The sequence below is a fragment of the Corvus hawaiiensis genome, chromosome 1 (assembly GCF_020740725.1).
Source record: "Corvus hawaiiensis isolate bCorHaw1 chromosome 1, bCorHaw1.pri.cur, whole genome shotgun sequence".
NCBI lineage: Eukaryota > Metazoa > Chordata > Aves > Passeriformes > Corvidae > Corvus > Corvus hawaiiensis.
The window spans coordinates 60,415,625-60,439,645 of record NC_063213.1 but is presented as its reverse complement, the minus strand read 5'-3'; the positions used below and the strand labels follow the sequence as shown (position 1 = coordinate 60,439,645).

Genomic DNA, 24,021 nt, shown 5'->3' with positions numbered 1-24,021 from the left:
TGGACATCTGAAACTATATTGCAACTCCATCTAAGACCAAGATCACACTGAACTATATATAACTAGGACTATGTTTCTACAGTAATGTGGACCTAAAAGCCACAGAATTTTAGGCAATACAGAAAAATACACCAATATCTTGTCACAATTGCAAAGAAGTTCCCAGGAAAAAATATAGTATTACTGTCATGATCAGCACCCAAAGAGATTTTATTCGGTTTGCAGATCTTGTTAGGAAAATGCATTATGAAAATAAGAAATAGATTTTACACAGATGCTGTATGACAATATTTCACATCTTTAACTACCTTTTAAGTGAACTACTTCTAGAGTGCTAACTACATTCACTTCTCTGCCACGTGGTGACAAGTTTGGCCAAAATGGATGGACAGGCACAATCCAAGATATTGACCAGGATGTCAGGATAGGTTAAGAGAAATCTCAGCAAAAGTAAAATTCTTGTATAAGAGAAGTGCTGATACTTGGTACAACTCTACAAAAGCTCTTCAATAATACTTCACTAAAGCATAATTCCCAGAAGAAGCACTTCAGAATGAACACTTTTAGGAGTGACATCACTCCATAAGCTCGCGTGCTGGGTTGTTGTTTTTTTTTTTCCTGACAGATCATTTGGCAGGAAATGTTTCTAGGATTAATATTCAAGTATCTTAGTGAAAAAGATAGTGGTACACGTAACTGAAGTACCTGCAGGCAATCTACTTGATGATTCACATGTCCTCATTAAGCCTCCCTTCTCTGGGAGTGTGTTCTAAAGCAGCAAGATTTTACAATATAGATTTTTTTAAAATGTTCATGGAACAAAGATCCAAATCAAAATAATTGTCTCTAAATGCAGTGCTTGCTAAGTAATTAACTTGTATTATTATACAGACAAAGGGCTCTTTTGTTTCCATAATCTTATTTCCTCTACACCAAAGGTTTATGTATGACTAAAACAAGTACATATTGAGAAGATGATTCCTGTTCTGACTGATGACTTTGATTCCAAAAACTTAAAATCATCCCTGAGCCAAAAAGCTGCATTATTACTGTCTTAAAAAGTGAATCTTTTTGTCTGTGAATGTTCAAAAACCTGTTTTATAAAACAGAACATAAATGCATTACCTGAAACATAAATAATGTGGGTGTTAGCAAACTATTCTTCCTCTCTAAACAGAGGTTCTTTAAGCCTAGTAAAAAGAAGGGGTGAGAAATCGATTTTATGATCAGTATTTGACATTTGTCCACAGCAGAGAGGCACCATATGATTTGACAGTTGCTGATCCTATGCTTAGGGCTGAAAAGATATAAAAAGGCGGAGATTTGTAGGTCAGAAATTAGCTCCCTTGCCACTGCTTCGAGAGAAGCTGGCAAAGCATATGGCCCTACTGAAATGTCTGTTCTGTGCTTGGAGGCTACAGACAAATTCACATCCAAAGAGACACTTCTTTAGTTTCACCTAGTCTCTGCTTCAGTGCCTGGATTTTGTTCTGCTGTCACCAGGCCTGGGTAAGATCAATCACCAAGACTGCTGACAGACTGACAGCATTTTCCTCTGTCAATCCAGCACTTCTGGGATGAAGCTGGTCCACCTTCTCAAACAAGGCATCAGAGATAGCTTTGGCAGCAGCAGTAAAAACTGCACCCCAAAGGGAAAAAAACCTCTGTCCTAACAAGACCATGCACGTCTGTAATCTGAAATGCACACAATCAGATTTTACCACCCTTTTACTGGGTTTAAAAACAGCACTCTGAAGTCTTTGTAGCCAACTATTGCAAACTCGAAGATTATGCAACATTCATATATTAAACAGAAACAACCTTTCAAATTATAAAGTCTTTACTAAGTGTGCCTTACCCTGCCTCCTTCTCATCACACATCCACCTGAACACTGTGCACATGAACTGAGTTGTTAAAATTTCTGAGATGACGATACAACCACCTTCTGCACGGAAATCGAGCAGCTTAAATCTGCAGCATGCTCAACACCTTCAGCCTCCTCAGAATTCCTCATGAACTACTGGCGTGAATCGCCTTCCCTCACCTACAGACTGTCACCAGCCCGTGGAACAGACGAAGGAGGTTTCAGCTGTGTGTGGTAAGCATCAGGTACAGAAACAACAGGTTACTGGAGCAGGGAAGAATAGCCGTAGCCTGCGAGTAATACATGTACAGAAGAGCAGCTTAACAGCAACGTATTCTTACATATTCATCCTCCAAACAACCGCAAGGTTCTTTTGACTTACGATGCTTCTACGGCACAGAGCATCCCATGTATGTAATTAAACAGCATTTGAGGGTGGGGGCGAAGACAGGGGTTTCGGGCGTCTTAGGGGAGCCGTCAAACTTTTCCGACGGCGGTGACCGAAGTTGAAGGACGGGGAGCTCCGGCAGCCCCGCCGCCCTGCTCCGCGCCCCCGCCCCGCTGCCGCCGCCGCCCCGGCCGAGCCCCGCGGTACCTGCGCTGCCGCCGCCGCGGGCAGGGGGTTGTCCAGCAGCTCCATCTGCACCTCCTGCGCCGGGCTGGGAGGCGATTTGGACATGTCGCTCTGGACCATTGGCGAGGAGAGCGGGTGGCTGGGCGCCGAGACCCTCGGCGGGACAGAGCCGAGCCGTGCTGAGCCGAGCCGAGCCGGGTCGGCTGGCGCCGCTCAGCGCCCGGCCATGCCGAGGAGCGGGCGGGCGGCCCTGCCCAGCCCGGCCCTGCCCAGCCTGGCTCTGCCCTGCCCGCTCCGCTCCGCTCCTCTCCGCTCTGCCCTGCCCTGCCTGCTGCCGGCGGGGAGCGCTCGGCGCTGGGGGACGGGGCAGCGCCGGCGGCGGGCGCGGGGGAGGGCAGGGGGCGGCGCGTGGGGAAGAGGGAAAGTGACAGCGAGCGGCTCCCTCAGGCAGCGCCGGCGGGGCGGCGCCGCATCCGCGCCCGTCGGACCCAACGCGGCCGAGCGGCGAGCAACCGAGTCGGGGCTGTGGACCGGGGTGCGCTGGGTGCGGTCAGGCCCTGCTTTTCCCTTCAGCCCTGCCGGACGTCTGGACCCTGGCCGCACGGCATCGCCTGCCTCAGCCCGCATCGAGCAAGACCTCTGGTTTTAGTGAGCAAACCGGCACTTGCACAGAGAAAGTTCCATAGGTCTCTCGAGTTTGATAGGGGTTTTGCCTGTACTTGGAGGTTCCCGTGCACATATCAACAAGGAATGTGTGAGATGAAGCCCACTGTCTAATTTTATATAACCTGTAGCAGCACAGTCTCAATCGTGCTATCGGGTACCCCCCAGGAGGCTTTTGAAAGACCTGTTCGAAAACTGATCTGGGAAAATCACCCTCCACCCCTGAGATGATCTGTCATTATTTATGAATGACAGATTATTTTTGTGACAGCCAATTTAATGACTGTCCTGACAGAGACTAAACCCTCTGACCCCATAAAGCCCACAGTGGGCTGCTACCCGTACTCTTGTTACCTTCCTTTATCTTCACTGGATGGGACCTAGCTGTGCTCCATGAAGCGTGAGAGGGAAACTTATCTTTTCAGAATCACTTTGTGGTGGCTTGTGAAATCTCTTACCAGCTGATTGTAAACACTGAAAACTCAGTCTAGAAACTGACTGGCCTGAAGTCACATACTTAAAATCACAGCCATTACTAAAAGCAATAAAAGTCACTTTCAGGAAAAGAAGCCAGCAAACCAAAGCCAGCACAAAAGCCAGATCAATTTCAAGAAGTACTTTCAAGCTGTCCAGATTGCATGGCTGATTTATTTCATTTTTCATAATAGCTAATCAGCTTCCTTTCTGAATTAGCTTACCCCTGTGGATTTTCTCATATGACTAGTGAAAATCTTACAGGAACTGCTCTTTTTTTTTGTGAAGGAATTAGCTTTCTCTGCAAGTGGAAGTGCTCTGAGGTTTGAAGAACTTTCACTTGTCCAAAAAGTTTCATATTTAGTTTTGAAGACAAAATTTCAAAATTAATTTCCAGAATTTTTTAAGTTGTTGTCAATGACAAAACAGAACCTTAATTTAAAGTGAAAGTGTAGCTTTATTGCTTAACTTTCATTCAAGTTGCTCAATAGAGATGCTCAACGATCTTGAAACTATAAAGATGCTGGAGCCTGGACTGCTTCCAGATGTTCTCCAAGTGGCAATAACCAATGTTTTCTTTTTAGACATTTGGTGTGAAAAATGCATACTTCACCTTCTAGTAGAGTCCTTGAAGTAGTTGTTGCTTTGTCACTTACAAATTAGATTGTTTAAATTGAATTACTTTTTGTGACCATCATCATTATTAAGGAATTTACTAAAAAACCTAAACACAGTATTCCTGTTAATGATTTCTAGGTGGCATATTATTATTGAAAGATGTTGGCTTTGAATTTCTAACACCTTTATAGCTTTGGAACAATTTATTCTTCTGTTTTGAACCATGTCTAGGAAAGGCACTTGATGATCCACCATGATTCAGTACATTTACTTGGTAGATTTTCAGGCATCTGTCAGGGATTGCCTGTTCTCTCTCACACAGAGAAGGGAGTGGAAGTTGCTTAATCATGTAACAGTGGCCCTTCATATTGCCTTCTGGATTTTCACTTGGTAAAGAATGTATAAATAACAGCATTTTTTTAAGTATACCATCCTTCTTTAAGAATAGTAGTGATCATTTTTGAAACATTACGGTTTCTAAAACCATAAATTGTGAATCTGGATTGAAAGAGTATTTCTACTCTCTTATAAATTAGAGCTTGAATATATCAATTGAAGTTCATTTAGTTCATTTTTTGTGTGCTCAGTCTTACATCTTTTTGTGATTAGTTTGTCTTTTTTTTTTCTTTCCATTATAAAAATATAATGGCAATGATTTTGCTTTTTAAGTATACACATATAGGGTCTGTAGAGAGCAGACTCAGGAAAGACATTTCCCCCCCCCCCCCCCCCCCCCCCCCAAATAACATCTGAATTTTTGGTAAGTTTATTTGCTTTTTCTTGCTGAGGAAAAACGTTCTACACAACAGTTCTTTAGCAGCAATTATCATTCATTGCCTTCATGTAATGAGTGGCTAGAAGATTAGCATTGAAAAATAATTAAATAATTATGAGTATCTTATTCCATTTCAGTCCTTTTGTTTAGCAGTTAATCCAAGTTCTCTAACCTTGAAATGTGCAGTGAAAATCCTTCAGCCGAACACATATGCATGCAGTCATCCCTCTGCATGCTGTTTTTGGCCCCATCTGCTCCAGGATAAGGGTCAATGTGTAAAAACAATGTGCAGAGATTCTAAATTGCTTGTTCTTTCTCAAGGGGAAAAGCAACCTGGTATGTCTAACCCCTTCTCAGCAGAAAAACACACTGCTGCATTTATTTACACATTTATCTGCAACGAAGAGGTGTTGTGCATGCTTATTTGGATTTTTATAAACAAGTAAATATTAGAAAACCAGAAGAAAACACAAGCTGTTTTGTTCATAGGGCTTTTTTTTTCTTTAAAAAAACAACCCCAAAAAGCTTAGGCTGAAAAACAAGATAACCTGATTTGGGTGCCAAAAATAGCTGGGTTTTTTGCATGAGAGTTTAGATGTTCTTTTAGAGCAAGGTGGGCTGTATTACTTTGCATGTTTAATTTTTCTTTACCACCAGTATAAGAATGTGGTGTCAGCACCATGTCCTAACATTTGTACCCATGTATGGCACGTACAAGTTTGGTTTAGCCTATAACTATCACCTGAATGTGCAAAAATAGGCCTAGGAGGGTTGGCTGATATTTGTGCAAATGCAGCTAAAAGATAGTAACTTAGACCCAAGGGACTTCATTAGAAACTTGCACGAATACAGACCAGTGAGCTTACAATTATTCTTATGAAACTAATAAAATGCTTCTAACTGAGCGTATGCTTAAAGCCCTGATATAGACAATTTCTTTAGGACTTCCACTTAAAAAGAAATGCTGGCCATCTATTAGTCTTTGCCACCTCCTACCTAAAATGAATTGTAGCCAGAAATTCAATATTGTGAAAAGAAGAATTCATTTGATTACCTGTTTTTAGTATCTCAAAACAGACATAGTTCATCTTCTTCGGTGATAAACTGGAAGCTGCCTGTCACAAGTGTGAATTGAAGGGATTCCTCTTACTTTTGTACTTTATCGTTCACACAAGTCTGAACAAAACCACTCCAGACAGGCTCACTTTTGAATCCGTTATCAGTCTGTATCAGAGCACAACACCACCTGGCTGGATTTAATGAACTGATCCATTTTCCCAGCTCGTGTTTATTATGCTTTATTCTTGGATATAGGCACCATGCAGCAAAAAAAGCCGTGATTGATATTGTTACAATGTATTCAGGAGAAGACAGGACTGGAAGGAGGCAGGTTTCCACATGGTGGGAGATAGGAGCAAGATATAAACACTGGCAAAAATGCTTTTAATGCACAGAAAGGCTCGCAATACTTCAAAAAGCCACAACACCTACTAAGCACATATTTTCAGCCCTTTGCAAAACGTGACCAAAAAAGGCACGCTCCTGCTCGCAAGCTGTTCACTTTGTGAGAGGCAAATCTGCTGTCGATGGGTTGTATACAAAGTTCATGTTTGATTAAGCACTTCTGCAGAAGTTGCTGGTTTCAGTTGATATTTTCTTTGCTTTTTCTTTGCTCTCCTGTCATAACTGAGATTGCATATCTCCTTTTGTATCCCCAGTCCTTACCAACTATGGTGTTCCTATTTATAGCATCATTTCATTCTTATTAAATACTTGAATCACAAGAGCACAAAAAGGCTTTATAGCACTCTCACCAACAAATATGCTCAGCCCATGTGAGTTAGTGACAGATTTTAATAAATCATGTGGCCTGTGTCCAAGGACAAGCATCCAAGCTCTCCTCAGCTCCTTGAGGATGGCCTTTTCTCCACCCTTCATTGAGTCCTGTGCTCAGTTTGGGCTTCTCTACTTTTGGGTAGGTTTTTTTTTTTCAACCCAACAATCATTTATTTGTGGCACTGAGGCAAAACTTCATTCAGAATAAATGGTGTAAGAAAAGACAGTGACAACCTCTAGTCAGTGTGAGGATTGCAAAACCATCATCGTGGTTGACAGTTAACTCATCATTACCAAGGCTGCTGGCAGAGTTAATACGTCTGAGAGTACTGAAATTCTTTGCCAATTTATACATGCACAGATCTGAAGTGCAAATCGCTGATGGCACCGCTCCATGTTGCCATCAAGTCAGTTTTAACAGTGAGCATTTGCCAGATGTCATTTCCCTTCCTCCTTGCCTTGGCTGAGCTAATCTGATCCTCCATGGCACACTGCTTGGCTCTCAGAGCATGAGGGACTCCACTCCAGAACTAAAGGTAAAATGTAGCAGAAAATTAATTACCTTTCAATAGGGTAAATCTGCTGCTTTGTCTCCATGAGCCATCCTACCATGAAGACTGAGTAGTGCAACTGCCAGGGTGAAAGGGGAAGGAGAGACAGCAGGGATACGCAACTCGGAGCAGGGCTGAAAAATTCCTTCCTGGCAGCACACCAACCCTTAAGGAAGCCTAGCTATAAACATCAAACTGCAAGGGCTTGGTTTTGAGAACATTACTGCAGAATAATGCTGATTTGATTTCAGAAAAGTAATTTTTGGTAAGTACTTTGAGTTTATGCAGCAAAAGCAGGCAAGGAAAGACAAGTCTTCAAGCTTTTGTTTGCTCCTCCTTTTTCTCACATATTGCTAAGCCTCTTTTACTCAACTTTCACCCAATCTTTACCAAAATTGAAGTTCTCATTTTGTAAGAAAATGATTTTCAATAAAGCACCCTTCAAGTTTTATAAGAAAAATGATTCTGAGAAATAAAATATCAGCATTCACATCAATACTGTGATGTAAATGCTGTAATAGCCACAGTCAATTAATTGCCATCAAAACCATCTTATCTATTTCCAGAGAAAATTTTTCAAGGGAAACCTTTTTGCCCCTAAAACATGAAATGGTGCATAAAGTTTCACCATCTTCTCTGACTCTGTGCTGCCCTGAATTTTATTGAGACAACTGTCCTTGAAGTGTCCTTCAAAAACCTAGAAACCAAGTTAGTACTGACATAATAATTTTCTATTGTAACATTGCAACGGTATCCCATATGACTTCTCTAGAAAAAAAATGCCAAAAGCCTAATAGCAGCATTTTGATCCCAGTCACATGCAAAGAAGAAAACAGTGGCAAGTATCAATCAAATGTACTACACATTTTGAAACTAAATATATACTTTTATAGTGTTTTGAAATCATGTATTTTAAAACACACTCTCAAATACTTCCTATGACATGTTTCTCAAATCTTTATGGTTTCCTTATATCATTAGATGCTAAGAAAACAAATTTCCCTTCAAATTTGCCCTGGTCTATTTTGTAGGAGAAATAGCTTGAAATAGGTTTGGGGTTTTTTTTAAAGTTTTTCTTCATGATGGAATTACACTTATAAAAATAATAGGAAAAGAACAACCTCTAAAATTACATATCTACTAAAAGCAACAGCTAATGTATTGGTGTCCCAGCCTGTGCCACCCAGGACTTTAAAAATCAAACCACTCTGTACTATTCCAGTGGGCAGCACAGGAGCTGCTGGTCCTGGTGAAAGCCATGGTGAAATGCATCCATGTTCACTCTTGGGTTGGTTTCCTGAATGCGTATTTCCGAAAAAGGCAGCAAGGAACAAAAGTGATGAAGCATTGCTCTTTCGAGGAGGGCATTTCAGGCCATCAGTGATCCCACAAAGCATCCATAAAAAACCAAATCTTTAGTATTACTTAAAATAATCCCTTAATAGGAAATCTGATCAGAACTGCTTTTCATTATGGCATTTGGGAAACTCTGTGGTCACTGAATACAGGTTAGAGACAGGCTGCATCAGCTCTGGTGTGCCATCAGAAGTCTGCCCAGGTGAATTCAATAGGCAGAGGCAGCTCCATGGCAACAAATACTAAAGAAACATCCTGTTAGCCAGAGACCTAATTCTTCAAAGATACATGGAGCATATTCTAGCACAACAGGAAGAAAAATAAATTTCAAAGAGTGATAATGAGCAAAGCCTTAAAAAATTTCCTCCTCAAGTGAAGAAGCAGATCATGGTCTTTGGTAATTAGCCATAAAGGATTTTTCCTGAGAACAAAATATATTCCGGATGAGGTTTTACAGCCTTTGTTTGGACAATATTCAAATAAATTTCATGCAGTTGTTTTGTTTCCTTTTATTTTTTTTTTCTGGTATAATCAGTGTGCATCTGTTTATTCACTCAAAGCTGAGGAAGTCCTGCAATTTTTCATGTCCACCTGAAGACAAAAGCATCAAAAAAGAGAACCATTCCTGTTCAGCTATTAGTTAAGCCCTAGTTTTCCAAGATTTGTGAATGAGCTGTATATCGGTGTACCAAAAGGAGTCCTGAAAATCATTCATGGATGTAGCTTCATTAGTTTCATAGAACCCTTCCTGAGTTGCAATGTGCTCTACACTAGTTTTTGACTGGATGCCAGAATCCCAAACATGATTTCTCATGTATTGGACCTATTTCAATGTGGCTTATAAACAATAACACTATTCTTACTTCATGCAAGTTTTTTTCTAGCACTTTATACAAACTAATTCAATATTTACTGTAGTAAATATTCTTACCTCTTCCAAATGCTCATCTACTGCTCAATACATAGCAAAACCCCCTGTTTTCATTTCTACAGGCTGATACAAAACATTTAGAATAGATCAAACACATTTAAAAAGACAACACTGTGTTAAAGTAAGTCTTTCAACAACAGAATAACATATAGGTGAATGGCCGCTTGTGTAAGTAGTATGGGCAATGTCATAAATATTACGTACCAGTGTGAGTCTCTGGGATCTGCAGTTTGGGTCACTGTGAGGTTGCTTCTTTGAGGTAAATCTCTGTTGCATGCTTTTACAAAAAAATAATACTGTTTTATTCAGTTTTGCTATATATGTCACCCAGCATAAAGGCAACAATGACAGTGAACATAGTGAGATAGAACAAAATTTTAGCTGTTTGTAGCCAAACTATTGTTCATGAATCAACTCCTGAACTCCTGCTGTTTCAAATCCAGTATACCAATTTAAAACAAGATTAATTCTTTGTTCTCACTCATACATTCAGTAATGGTTCTCTAAACAGTAGCCACTGCTGAAGCAGCAATGTCCTAAAGCAGCAAAGTGGCCAGCTGAGTGTGGTCACCCACTCAGCAATTCCAGCTTCATTTGCTGTGTATTTCCTTCTGGAAGAAGCCTCAGTTTTTCTGCAGTGTTTGTTCAGCCATTAGTGTAAACTAAAAGGGCTTTTACTAGGAACTTTTGCCTGAGTGTTTTTTTTCTTTTTGTTTTTTTCTTTTTTTTCCCTAAAAAAACAAGGTTAAAGTTGTAATAAGGGCTTTTACATGTCTTTTTATCACTTAGCAATGAAAACAGAATGCACACCAAAGTATCTACATGAAGATCATGTAGAAGAAAGAAACTTGTTATATTCTCCTTGCTCTGAGAGTTCATAAACAGATTAGGTGCTGCTCGTAAGTGCTCCTTCATGCTGCAGCTTAGATCACTACGTAGCCGGGTGTCTGCTCTGCTTTTCTTGGATTGCACATATGCTGTTGTGCAACAAGTCTATAAACTCTTTTTAATTAGCATTCTTGTTGATGTTTGCCACTGCAAGGAAAGTTCATTTACCACCATCTACTATACTGTCTATATATAATCTCCATATGCATGGCTACATTCTATGTGTTTTAAGAAAATTCACCACTCTTCTGCATTTGCTACCATGCTTCCATTAGAAAGGCAAAAAAACAACTCTAAGAGAGGGGTCTTTCTTGCACAAATATGTGTTCCAGTACATTTAATGCTTTCATTATTCTGAATGTCTTATAGAATTAGTAATTTTCCCAAATGGCTTGCACTGTATAATTTAAATGCTATCTTTTTTTCTTTTGAACATTTTTAAATATAATGTTGATTAGAAATAATATTATAATTATCCAGTGAAATTATATATCCTGCAGAGCAGGAAAAAGAAGTACAGAACAGTTCAGTGTTTCCAAGGTGAGACTGTACTGGCTTTTTAACCAGAATAGGCACTGGATAAATTATTCTTTAAGAACAGGAATCAAATCTCAGGATATTTCAAACTTCTTGGAATATTCAACCATCTGACTAAAAATTAATATGTACTCTACCCCTCATTCCTTGTCCTATCAAAATGGGTGTTCAGAATAGGGACCATTCGTGATCATAGAATCATAGAATTACAGAACAGTTTGGGTTGGAAGGGCCATTTAAAGGTCATCTGGTCCACGCCCCTGCAATGAGCAGAGATATCCTCAACTGTATCAGATTGCTCAGAGCCCTGTCCAATCTGACTTTGTATGTTTTCAGGGATGACGCATCCTCTGCCTGGGATGGTTACAGGAACTACCTGACAGATATATACTGTGGATATAAGCATCCTTATAGGATTTTCTTAGAGGAAAAAAAGTTACCTAGTCTTTGGTCCCAGGTGCAACGTGAAAGATATATACGAAGTTCATTGAGTTGAGTGCCTTTAAAATCACTTGGCACCCCAGGAAGGTTTTTCAGGTTTGCTCTTTGCTACTGCTGAACCTCAATTCAGATCCCATTTTATGAGAATAATCCTATTTTTAGATCAGACCTTACATTTTAGAAGTAGCTAAAATTTCAGAGATACTATACAACATCTTTTAGAGAAAATCCAAACTTATCAAATCAAACAAACAAAATAAAGTCAATTTCAAACAGAAAAGCATGACAAAAAGTACTGAAAACACAAGTGGTAAAACTGATCTGACATACCTTTTGGCTTTACCCAAAAGGCTTTTTTGGCTTTTGAGTAAAGCCAAAAGTAGATATCAGATTAAAAACCAAAATATCCTTAAAAACAGAAACAGAAACTCTTTCAGTGTAGTTGCTGTTTCCTCAGTTGGTCTATGCATACAACTTTTTTTTAATGATGAGCAAGATAAATATTAAAAAGGTAGACTGGTTGTAAATGTAACATACAAGTACAAAAACTAAAAGTGAAAAATGTTTTAAAAATAATTTCTTTAACAGAAAAAAAAATCTCTATAAAAATGTCCAGGAGGTAAAGTGCTGTATTGCAAGCCACCAGTGCAATGGAACATTCGGCATTCACTATCGCTTTCACATCCTCCTTATTAAACACACACTTCTGTAGGGAACACACTGAAGAATAAACTTCAGTATAATAATATGAAAATGTAGTTTGATTATCTTTTCAGAGCTCAGAGAGTTAGGAGTAGCATTGTATTACAGCATTCAAAGTTGATGGTCGGACTGGGAGCCGTTTGCAATGAGTGTATAACATCAGTTTGTTACAAAACCAAACATCCTCCCACTCCAAACCAAAATGAAGTCTTTCAAGGCTTAGTATCTTAAAATTGTTTGTTGCTACCACTCTTATCTCTCAGAAAAATGGAATTAAACTTCTTTGGAATAATTCAATGCAATTACTTTATATGTGGGCTTAGCATTTGTACAAAAAAGGAGGACTAGATTTGACTGGCCAATTTTATTGCCAAAAGTATATAGTAAATCCTACTTGTAACCCTTAGCACAGGTTCTGTCTGTGAGCCAAGGCCAAGTTTGGGGCAAGAAAAAGGAAAATACAGAAAGACGAAAGAAAGAGACAAAAGAAAAATGCTGGTAAAATAAAAATAATAAAAGCCTGAAAATTTTTAGAAGTGAAAGCACAGACAGAAAGGTATTTGATAAAAAAAAAACTCTTTCCTATAGAATATAAAATAATTCCCAAGCAGTTTTGATCTTTACTTAGCCATTCAGACTAGCAATAGAAAAATCACGTAGTTAACATAGAGAGGCCATGGACTCTACTATAAATTGTCCATTTCACTGCTATCAGAGCAGTACTATAAGGTCTCAGGTGTGAAGCCCTCAGGCTGTACAGTACAGAAGAAATATACCTGCTGCAGAAGTAAAATCAGCACCCTTCACAGTTTGTTAGGTGACAAAGACCACATGATCTTTGAATATTATCTTTGTCAGTAGGAAATTACAGTTCTCTGTGGGATCATAGATTAACAAGAACCTGCCTTGTCAAGAGGCATTTTTATAATCTCTATTTCAGCTTCCCTCGCTCTGTAAAAATGCCCCAAGATGTTAATACTGTGAACAAATGCATCTGCAGATAGATAGCATCTTTGCATTTCTAGCATAAAACATATGTATTGATAAATATTTGTCAGTCAGTGACTTTGCTGAAAGCCAATCACTGCAGATTGGAAATCAAAATTATTTCATCACCTTCTCCCCTGCTTCAAAACTTTTTTGAAACCCTACTGCTCGTCCACAAAGATTTCTGAAGCCAAGGATAGATGAAAGCTTGGTGTGGAGCAACCATGGCTGTGTGACTCCACGGTTTAGCAAGGTGTGTAAAGCTGTGTCCCAGCGCATTCCTGGCAGTCAGAAGTCTGTACCAAGAATGGCTGAAGGTAGCTGGCACAGACAACAGGAGGAGAGTGTCGGGATGCAGTCAGGGCTGCACATTCCAGCTGAACAAGCTGTAGTACTCAGGTGGCTGGCACTCACTGCGCTCTGTCCTGCTAGAAGCATGCTGCTTCTACACTGGCCAGCTCTCGTAAAACTGCCTTTGATTTATGGCTTCAGCCTGTGTGATCCTTGGCTATAGTGGGATATGTGCTGAAACTCAGAGGCCACCTAAATGTAGGGCTCTCAGAGTCTCTAACCCTTCTGCTGTTCATTTTCCTTACTGTCTTAGAGGGAAGGTGATTTAACTGAAGATTTCTCCATGTGGATATGACTTCACACATGGAAGCTGTAAGGCCAAAATGCCCTAAGACAAACGCAGCAGAATGTCATGAATGGGAAGTGATGCTTGGCTGTTCTCTGATACTGTGAGTGAGTCCCACACACAAATTCTGTTAGCACTAATCCCCAGGCATTTGGAGCACAGACAGGTTAGACTCCTGTGCTGGCACTTCTCAGATTGCATCATAATCAAAAGAAACGAGCCTAAAAATGTGTGCACCAAAATCAGTTCACACAAAGAGCCATATAACTGCAGCCTTTTAAGCCCTACAGGAAATAAAATACAGTGCCAGAAAGGCAACAAGCACATGTACCACAAAGCAAAGACATCAGGACTGATTGCACTAATGATAAAGTTTCTTGAACATCTGGCTATTAGTCTTAGTTTGGAAGGACTGTAAAATGTTGGCTTATATAACCAATTCCCTTTCACTCTAGTAGGTATGTATATGCTGAGACCTTTGTTTCTATGGCTCCTCAGTTGCTTTTCATGAAGTTTAAGAGAAAAACCTATTTAGAGGTCTACATCACGCTTAGAAAAAAGTCAAAATGTCAAAAAGCTACATTGTGCTGAGATGTACCACAGAAAAAGTTTTACTGTAAGCAGAGCAGAATCAAAAAGTAAGTTCATTGACAGAGATGAAGTATGATTCTGCATTTCAGAGTTTGGAATTTATCTGGTGACTGCTTATACATACCTACCAGGCTGGCATATTGAGTGCCAATCAGCCAAATATCTGTGGTGTTGAAATAGTGTCTGATTCAGTAGCTATTGAAGCCACCATATAGAAGGGAAATAATTGGTTGCCTAATAAATCTTATCACTTTCTTTAGGCTAAAAGTGCTAAATCTGCTCTCTGCTATCCTTCCCCTTTCATCAAAGCAACAGTTGCTCTATTGCTCATTGTTGTTCCATATTATTCCATGTAATTCCATTCCAAATACTTTGGTATTTATTCTGATTGTAATTTGAGTTATCAGTGCATTTCTACCTGATGATTTTATTAATAGAATTTTACAGCAACTCTTGTGTCCTGGTTATTTTAAGCACATATTGGTTGTAGCACTCGTTGAAGCTTCTCGGATTAACAATACTGATGTGAACACTCATCCAAGAGCACCAGTCTCATACACAAGAATGCTGCTGGTAAAAACACGACATATGATAACACTTCCAAAAATAGTGTTTCACCAGTGCTACTTCTGAGCAACAAAACTCTCCTGAGAGACTTGTAAACATCATACCTACATTTGCAATTTTGTCATGTACAATCACATCACACTGTACCAGGTCTAGGCAAAAACACTTTTTTAAAAGTCAGCATTTTATTTCTGCTTCATAAATATAAATCCAGTCCAGTAACAGATATCTTAGCAAGCAGGCTAGTATAAAAGTAATGATAATTTAAAAAAAATCCCTTTCTGTGACATCAGCTGTTCTAAAATGACTAAAGCTGAGTAACAGCCAATTGGGATAACTTCGTTTTTATTTTGATTGATAAACTCCTATAGGAGCGCTCTGAATTGAGGTAGAGACCAGGCAAACTCTAATTATTTTAATAATAATTTAAAGCAATCTATTATTCTCAACAAAACTCTTCTTCTGTATTTCATAAAGATGAACTGTTTTGGAATTATTATCATAAATCTCTCAGAGAAAAGGAAAATATTAACAATATCAATATGCACTCTTATTTATAAACAGTCATCTCATTTACAGGCCTTAGGGAGTGTTTCAAGCTAATACAGAAGCATGCTTTAAATCATAATTGTCTCTAAAATGATGAATCATTTGAGTTCCAGCTAAGACAGCTCAGTCTGTAGAGCTGCTGGCTGGGTTGATGAGGTAGGATATGGACACAAGCCACCCCTTCCCCCTGAGATTTTATCAGGAATAGTTTTTAAGCACTCTTGTCACATTTCACGTTAACATGGGCACAAGAAGAGTAGATCAAATTAGGTCAGGTTCTCTGAGCATTGCCAGATAAGTCACTCTAGAGAGGAGATCAGATTTTTCTAGTTTGATTGTTGCAGTGCTCTGGGCTTCTATCAAGTATTAAGGCTGCCATAAGATGAAGTTGGTTTATTGCAGTTCACTAAATTTGCTAAGACTATTGCTCTTCAGAGGATTTACAGCACTGATAGCTACTGCATAGCCCTTTTTGCATAGTAGCCTGAAAACCATGTTGGAATACTCTGTGTATATCTCTTCTCTATATGGATGCAATGATTTCGTACTGTAATACCAAAGAATCCAAATTTCAGTCCTAATCAACAAACCCAAGTTACACATTTATCTAATGCCCACCCTGATATGACTCCCCTGTAGTGCTGTAGCTGGTGGAAATTTGAAACCTGTGGAAGTGAAGTAGCAGTGCCCTGAGCTGGGCACTCCAGGGAAAGCCACTTCTCTCATCCTGAGACTGTCTTGCTCTACAGGCTGATGAAAAAAGAGGAGAATGCTGTAGCTACATTTACTGCCATCTTTTCCATTTCTCACTAGTAACTTCACATGGATGCAACTTAGCTTACTTTAGTAACAAATAAATAAATAAATAAATGCAAGGGTCACTTCAAGATTTTGCATCACCCACTGTTTTAAATGCTTAAATCTTTAACATGAGATCTATTCAGATGGTCATTATTATTTCCTTATAAACTATAATCACTGAAGAGACCAGAAATATCCTAAGCCTCTGAACCTCTACAAGGTCTTGGGAAGAAAACAAGTTCACAGGTTAGTAACCTTAGTAACCTGTTTTCCACAGCAGCTTCTAAATCTTATCTTCCATTATGTTAAAATTTGATCTTGCTGGGAATTCCCAAAGGCATTTAAAAGAGAGGAATGCTATAAAATGAGAAGAAATAAATATTACTTCAGCAGTTTTTGAACGTTTAAAGCCTTTTTCTCATTAGGCACAGTGCAAAAAACCACAACCAAATGTAAATATTTATTGCAAAGCCTGGTTTTGTATATCTGAAAATTTTATGGATGACAGCCCAATGTCTCATCAACTCACAGTGAGAGCCCGAAAAGAAACAGCCCTTCTTTATTGTGATATTCAGTGCATAATAATGGAGTAAACTTTCCTACCAGAAAAATACCTATTAATTTTCATTTCCACTATCTTGGATCTGCCCCACACCATAAATAAGGGATTAGTATGAAGTATGCAGCATTCAAAAGAATGCATTTACTACCACTTTCATTATCTCTAGATTTTCTTCAGACTATAAATGTATTCTCAGGGCAAACATGCAATATACAGGTAGTGTCACCACTAAAACTGTTGGTATTTTCAAATGACTGATGATATGAACTGTTATTTTCCGTGACTTTATGAGCAATATATATCTGACCCAGAAAAAATTACAACATTTAGAAAGTAGGTACTAGTTTCTCTAGAGCAGCCATATCATTGACTTCTGTTTTATTGTTTATAACTAAAAGATGTCAAGAAACAATATCTTAAAAATTCCACAGTTTGCAAACTAATGAGCTTAAAATGGATTTTATTCTAAACCCACTAATTTGTGTCATGAGAAGGATAGGAATTACATTTCTGAAGGACATGCATTTTAAAGATTTCACATTAAACCTTTACATGGGATTAAATATTATTGAAACATAACATTTCTTGGGTGAATAGAAGTTGTTTACAATTCCATAGCTGTTTACAGCACAAAAGTTGGTCTTTCATTGTACCATTGTAAAGTGTCAGTCTTAAGGCAAATAAAAGCTTTCCCTGGAGGAACCAAATTTTGAAAATTTTGGAAAAAAGTCAATAGGAACAAATATTGCTGCAATAAGCCCACTGAATACCGTCCTCTCTATCTTGTAGCACCTTTGTGAAATGACAACTAGTTGTAATTGCCTGATACACCTTTGAGAAAGAGTGTGATCAAAGTAGAAAAAGTAAGTGAAACAGCACAGAAGTGTGTCTTTGTGAACTTCCAAAGATTTAATTGTGTTTTTCTACAGAGGAATTATTGCGCAAGTTTCTACATTTGCAACTATAAATACTGATAATTTTTTGACAGGAAGAAATAAGCAATTTAGAGTCAGAGTGAACTGCTTCCTACAGTGATTCTTTAAGGGGCTCTGAAAACTGTTTTAATTAAAGGGTCTGTGATTTATAAATTTTTTATTTATTTAAATGCACTGAGATCTCCTTTGAAATATATTCAGTTTGTTATTGTAGTTCACTCACATTTACCTTTAATTTCTTCCTGTTTTCTGCTAAGGTAATCTCTGAAGTGTAAGGGGCAATTTCTTTAACTGAGGACACATTTACTCAGATAAAGAGACATCTTACAAACTTGGCATTTTAAAGCTTGTGTTCCAGACTCACTAACAACTTTGGAAAGACAAGAAGTGTTGTCCAAATAGAAAATTTTATCTGATGGGCACATTTTGGGATTAACAAAATCATGGAAAGTACAGTCAGATCCGTGCAGTGCAGGAAGCTGAAGGAGTTTTTTGATAGCATGTAAACTGTTAACTTATGAAAACAAAACATAATTCTTTTAATTTCAGATTTTCAAATAAGCTTATTAATGAGAGAATATTTGGGTACTTCACATATTGACATAGCTTTGGCAGAAATGAAGACAGTAGTAAGTAGAGTTTGCACTCTTTATTTTTATTTTTCAAAAATGCTTACTTGTTTAAACTTTTAAACATATAAATCTGTAGCTCTAGTGGTTTTTGTACAGCATAAATTGTACTAATTTGCAGGGATGTGGAATGACTGGGAGTGTTAAAATAAAATAACTATGCAATATCTGTCTCATTCTCTTCCCATCTCTAGAGTTTGTAGCAGTAGTTTGACAGAGAATATTGTACACTCTTGGAACTCTATAAGGCTGGATTGAAAGGACAAAGTCAGGGTGTAGTTGCTATGTATGAATAATTTTTAAAGTTATATAAGCTTGTTAAATAATTCCATTTGATTGGTAAGCTCCCTAAATTCAGCTTTGGCTGTAACAGTCTGAGCAATACAATTTGGAATGTATCTCTCAAGGATTCAGGACCTAGAAATTAAGAATTTTCTAGGGCCCAGCCAAGACATGCTTCAAAATTGCCTAATGTGTGAACTATCCTCTGACAAAAAGTATGATCACTGCCTTTCCAGAGATGGTTGAGAGAAAAATACAGATCCCTATTCTTAGGCAAGATATCTAATGAGTGAAGAACATTGCTGGGGACATTGCCTTGTTGCTTTTATCAGGAGGAGCTTGAAATCCCTGTCTGCTACTCCCCAAAGGACTATGCTTACATCACACTTACTGGCAGCTCTGAGGAGTGACACTCCTCTGTTCTCATTAGAAATCCATAGGAATTAATTTAAGGTAGTAGGTTGGAGAAAAAGAAAAGAAGGAATGTAACCTGCAGGTGGTACAGAACTGGGGGTTGTGCTGCCATTGAGAGGGACCTGGATGGGCTGGAGAAATGGGCAAACAGGAATCTCACCAAGTTCAAAAAGTCAAAATGCCAAGTCCTGTCCCTGGGGAGGAATAACACCATGCACCAGTACAGGCTGGGATCAAGCTGGAAATCAGCTTTGCAAAGGATGCTTTTGCCCTTTTGTGCTGTAAGGACATGTTGCTGGCTCATGTCCAGCTTGTCCCACAGCATTACCAGAAGGCCGAGGGAGGTAAACCTTCCTCTCTACTCAGCCCTGATGAGACATATCTGGAGTGCTGGGCCCAGTGCTGAACTTCCCAGGAAAAGAAACACATGGAAATACAAGGCCAGCAAAGTTCTACAAAGATGCTTAAGGGCTTGTAGCATTTGCTGAATGAGGAGAAGCGGAGACGGCTGGGACTGTTCAGCCTCGGGAAGAGAAGGCTTGCAGGCATCATAGCCATGAGTATGGATACTTGAAGTCAAACTGTTGTTGTGCAGAAGATGGAGCCAGACTCTTCTCAGTGGTATTTAGTGATAGGACAGGAGGTGATGTGCACAAATTGAAACAGAGTGCCTGAGCCCTGGCACAAGTTGCCCAGAGAGGTTGTGCAATCTCCATCTTTGGAGATTCCCAACACTTAGCTGGACATGACCGTGGGAAACCTTCTCTAGCTGAGCCTGCTCTGAGCTAGTATGGTTGGACTACAGAATCTCTGGAGGTGTCTGCCCACCTCAGGTCTTCTTTGACTTACTCTTCAGCCTGGTAACCAAGTTTATCACTTGGGGATTCTAGTCTTTGCTCCAAGGAAGAGTAGGCCTTGGAGAAAATGCACAAGCAGTCTCTGAAAATGGGATTAACTAGTTTTGGATTAGTTTTTGAGTATTCTGATCTGCAATTTTGTTTCATACAATTTGGCAGAACAGCCTCCTTCAGCCACTCTCTAAAAGAGAGGAGTGATCAGATTCAGATCTTTGATAGAAAAGGTATGCACTCTCAGGAGAGGATTACATCCCATTCTCTGTATCCACACTGATTAAAGGATTATCCCTGCCATCTCAAAGGCCTCTAAACTGTAGAGAAGAAGGCGGGATTAATATATTTTACTACCTTTTGCATTAGCCATACCCAGAAACAGATGATTTCTGTGCAGATATTTGGGGTTTTTCACTGGCAATTCTTTTCTGTCCTACTGCCCTTGTGGTCCCTTATGAAGTCTTGTGCAAAAATAAGATCACAGAGCTAAGGAAGTTTCTTTTGCTGTATCTAACTACTGATAGACAAATTGACAAACTTACCAAGTCCTAGGGATTACTTGAAGCATCCAAGGATGCTGCTTAAAACTGGTTGGAAATCCTCATGTTTTGAGGTTTCTGTTGAACTCTAGTAGAAGTCTTTCAATTTTCTCGCCATTCTGCAGGACTCAGCTGATGAGATAACTTGAGAGACAAGACATGGAAAAGTCTCATTTGTGAAGGAACTCTCTTCTTCATTAAATTTTCCCTGAGAGAGCTTGACTGATTATTTTCTCATTTAAGTAGGTAATAGGGAATACTGCATAATTAGAGTGAAAATAGTCGATGTAGCCAACAGGCAGAGTTAAAGACAAGCAAACTAGTGCCAAAACTGTTATATTAGTATTGATGATTATTATCTGGCATCACAGACATATCAAACACTGCTTCTTCCCTGTCACTGCATGGGAAATTGTTTTGTCTTATTTGTCTTACCTTCATAGATCTAAAAACTGCAAGGACCCATTCACACTGTAAGGTGCAGGACCAAGTAATTTAGAAGTTTACTTTCAACTCTCTTTTCTTTTTTTTCCCTTGGAGCAGATTAATTATGATAGAAGTATTTGCAGCAGCCTATCTGTCACCAGAAAATAATAATACAAGGCAGCTAGAACTGTAGGGGTAGATTTACTGGAAGAGTATAACATGATCTGACTAAACTTAACAAATTGAATTTACTTTTATTTTGTTAAAAATCAGTTCCACAATGGATTAGCTAATGAAGTGTCCTTGTGGTGACGGAAAAATGTAAACCAGATATAGGGTTTTTGAGTTGTTCTCTAGTAGAGATGTTTATATCTCACATTTTAAATAGACATAGGGGATAAATGAACATGCAATGTGTTTTTCATCAAACATACTGCCTAGGAACTTTGAGTACTTGAGAAACAGTGCTGGTTGCCAGCTGTATTTCAGATGATCTCCTTATCATGTAGATCTCAGTAACAGAGGCACTGTGCAGACTTGGGAGTTTTGTTATAAAGAATCCAAAAGCCCATGTTGTCTTTTGTTTAAAATAGAATGAAGCAGAAGTTACTGCTTCTACCAAAATTTTGCCAGTATAAAACGAACATGAGAATTCAGAAGTGGTTTATTCTTTACATGCTGCAAAGTCTCACTGATTTTAAGAGCATTAAAGAGCAAAATCTTGAGGCTGATATCTGATGCTATTTCGTAACCATGAATATAGTGAATGTAAATGTCTCTTCTGCCAAAACTCTGTGTGTCTTACCATGTGAACCACCAACTTCCCTGGGGAACAAGCTTGGCAATTCTTTGTAAAAGGTGGCTATTTCTGAGATAAGTAGGACAAAAATGCAGAAAGTGGGAAAGGGCCTTTTTACTATTCAAATAGCCATTTTGAACATACAAAAATGTAATTCTTGAGAAAGCCAGGGACCTGAAGCTTTGTTCTTACTGTCTGAGCTACCCTTTGTGTTGTGAATTCTGAAGGGAAAAGTATGGAATATTTCTTACTTGAAATCAGTATGAGATACTCAAAAGCAACTCTTGTTATTGCTACAGTTTACATTCATACCAGAACTATAAACCACAAGAGTGTATTGCAAGTACATATCTACTTCTAGTCTTCAGCAATTTTCAGTTTATATTGCCTAAATCATATATTTATCCTTTATTAGAAACTGTTTTTCTGTCTTCATCCGTAATACCAGTAGGCTGTAGAAATGGAAGTGGTTAGCAATTGTTTTACTGAGAATTTGCAAAAGATTAGGCATGTGCCCAGGGTCAGTTACCATGTCTCAGCTGGGAAGCAATAGCTTTAAATAAAAGTGATTGGAGATGTGCAGAAGACCTGATCACTTGCAGTCTAATGTAAACTGGTGAGTACCAGTGTCAGTATTTGCACCTTGACATTTAAATACTTTGTTGGGGTTCTAATTGTTCCTTTTTTTCCTTTTAAAGCTTTCTAATAAAAAAATAAAACAAACAATTTTAAAAAATCCCAAGCAACAAATCAACCAAAAAAAAAAAGGTAGGAACCTCTTGCTCTATTTATGCTTCCTTAGAATTCAGATAATCCTTTCTGAAGTCTCTCTTGCCCATGATCCAACACACATTATAATAATGAAATATCTCTAAAAAATCAGGTTTTCTCTACCAAAACTGAAACTTAACACACAGCAGGAATTATATTGGTGGGAGAAATTAAGTGAGAGAAAGGGAAGGAAAGAAAAAATGCTAGAAAGGAATTTACAAATAGTCATGTGCTTTCTTAATCTACCGTAATAATGCCAGAAACATCAGATATTCAGCTACTCTGTTGTCTAGACAAATGGCATATTCTTGCTAATTGCAAGTACAAAATGCCAATTTGAAAACTCGGTTTTATGGTAGTAGGAAATGATAGAAAATGGCCTATGCTCTCATAAGCTTTTTTCCCTCTCATTACTTGAGATGGAATTGAAATCCTGTGCACAAAATTATACTGATTTAATCAACTATGAATATGTATTTTCCAAACTACATGGCTATGAACATACAGATCATATTTACAATGCCTCTCTCAAATTTAAGGGTTATTAAAAGTCATCTATTTTGTTATATGTGAACTATTTCCAATGTTAAAACTTGACTTCTTAGCCACAATATTTTCCAGCAACATTTGAGAGAATTCTGTGGGGTTTGTGTTTGCCAATGAGGAGGTACTGAAATGAGGAGGGAGTAATATTCTTTATGTATTTCTTGTTTGTTTTCCCATTTACACAGTCATTTACAAAAACTTTCTCCTGGACACTTCCTTGTTCTGGTTTTCCTGTTATGTATAAGTTTTGCCCTGTTTGTCTCAAAGTGAAAAGGGAGATGCTTTGCATTTGTGCAGGATGAGGAATCACTGTGCAATTTAGAGTGCCCTGCCCCTTATGTTCAGTTTTTTACTGTATTACAGGAAAGGCCTTATTGTCCATTGCATCTTTTTCCCTGAAACCTTGTGCAAAGTGCACAAAAAGTTATCATCAGTGAAGTTCTGGAGTGTAACAGAATGATTCTAACATTCATGGGACATCTCATGTGGATAGAACCTGGGAAAAGGACTGCGTTCATGGCTACAGCTCAGTGTGGATGTTTTCTGAATGCTGCTGTGCTGTCCTGGGCATCCTAAACCATCAGATGTATATTGCCCATGTGCAACTTTCTAAACTTGCTGATAATTGTAGCTACCTGCTCCTGAGTCACTGTACCATGCATATAGCTGACATTAGGTGGTATACTTAAATTCAATACCCACCCCCTTCTGGGTTGGGATGACAGTCAAAAAGTAGGTGTACTCTTGCTCCAGAGCTCATACTATGCCTTTGCACAGGAATACGTAGATGGCCTTTGAAGTCCTGAAACTAGGATACACTACCAGTTTTTTGTGATAAAACCACCCAAGGCCACCAAGACAACACCAGCGCATTTCAGTGTGGAATCAAAAGATAAATTACTTGTGCTTGTGCTCAGTACTCAC

The 24,021-nt window shown here is 38.7% G+C and overlaps 1 protein-coding gene across 11 annotated transcripts in view; it reads right to left on the bottom strand.

The window, feature by feature from the left end:
• The window catches only part of LOC125327582 (voltage-dependent L-type calcium channel subunit beta-2), a 248,532-nt gene extending 245,822 nt beyond the window's left edge, over positions 1 to 2,710 (bottom strand). For 3 of the 11 annotated variants that reach the window (XM_048307255.1, XM_048307265.1, XM_048307297.1), the window contains exon 1: positions 2,461 to 2,696. In XM_048307255.1, the coding sequence (XP_048163212.1) occupies positions 2,461 to 2,559 (99 nt within the window). In that variant the 5' untranslated portion in view covers positions 2,560 to 2,696. Of the gene's footprint in view, positions 1 to 2,460 lie in introns of all 11 variants that reach the window. The other 8 variants (XM_048307371.1, XM_048307380.1, XM_048307396.1 and 5 more) reach the window with 6 other exon arrangements.
• Positions 2,711 to 24,021: the final 21,311 nt, after the last annotated feature.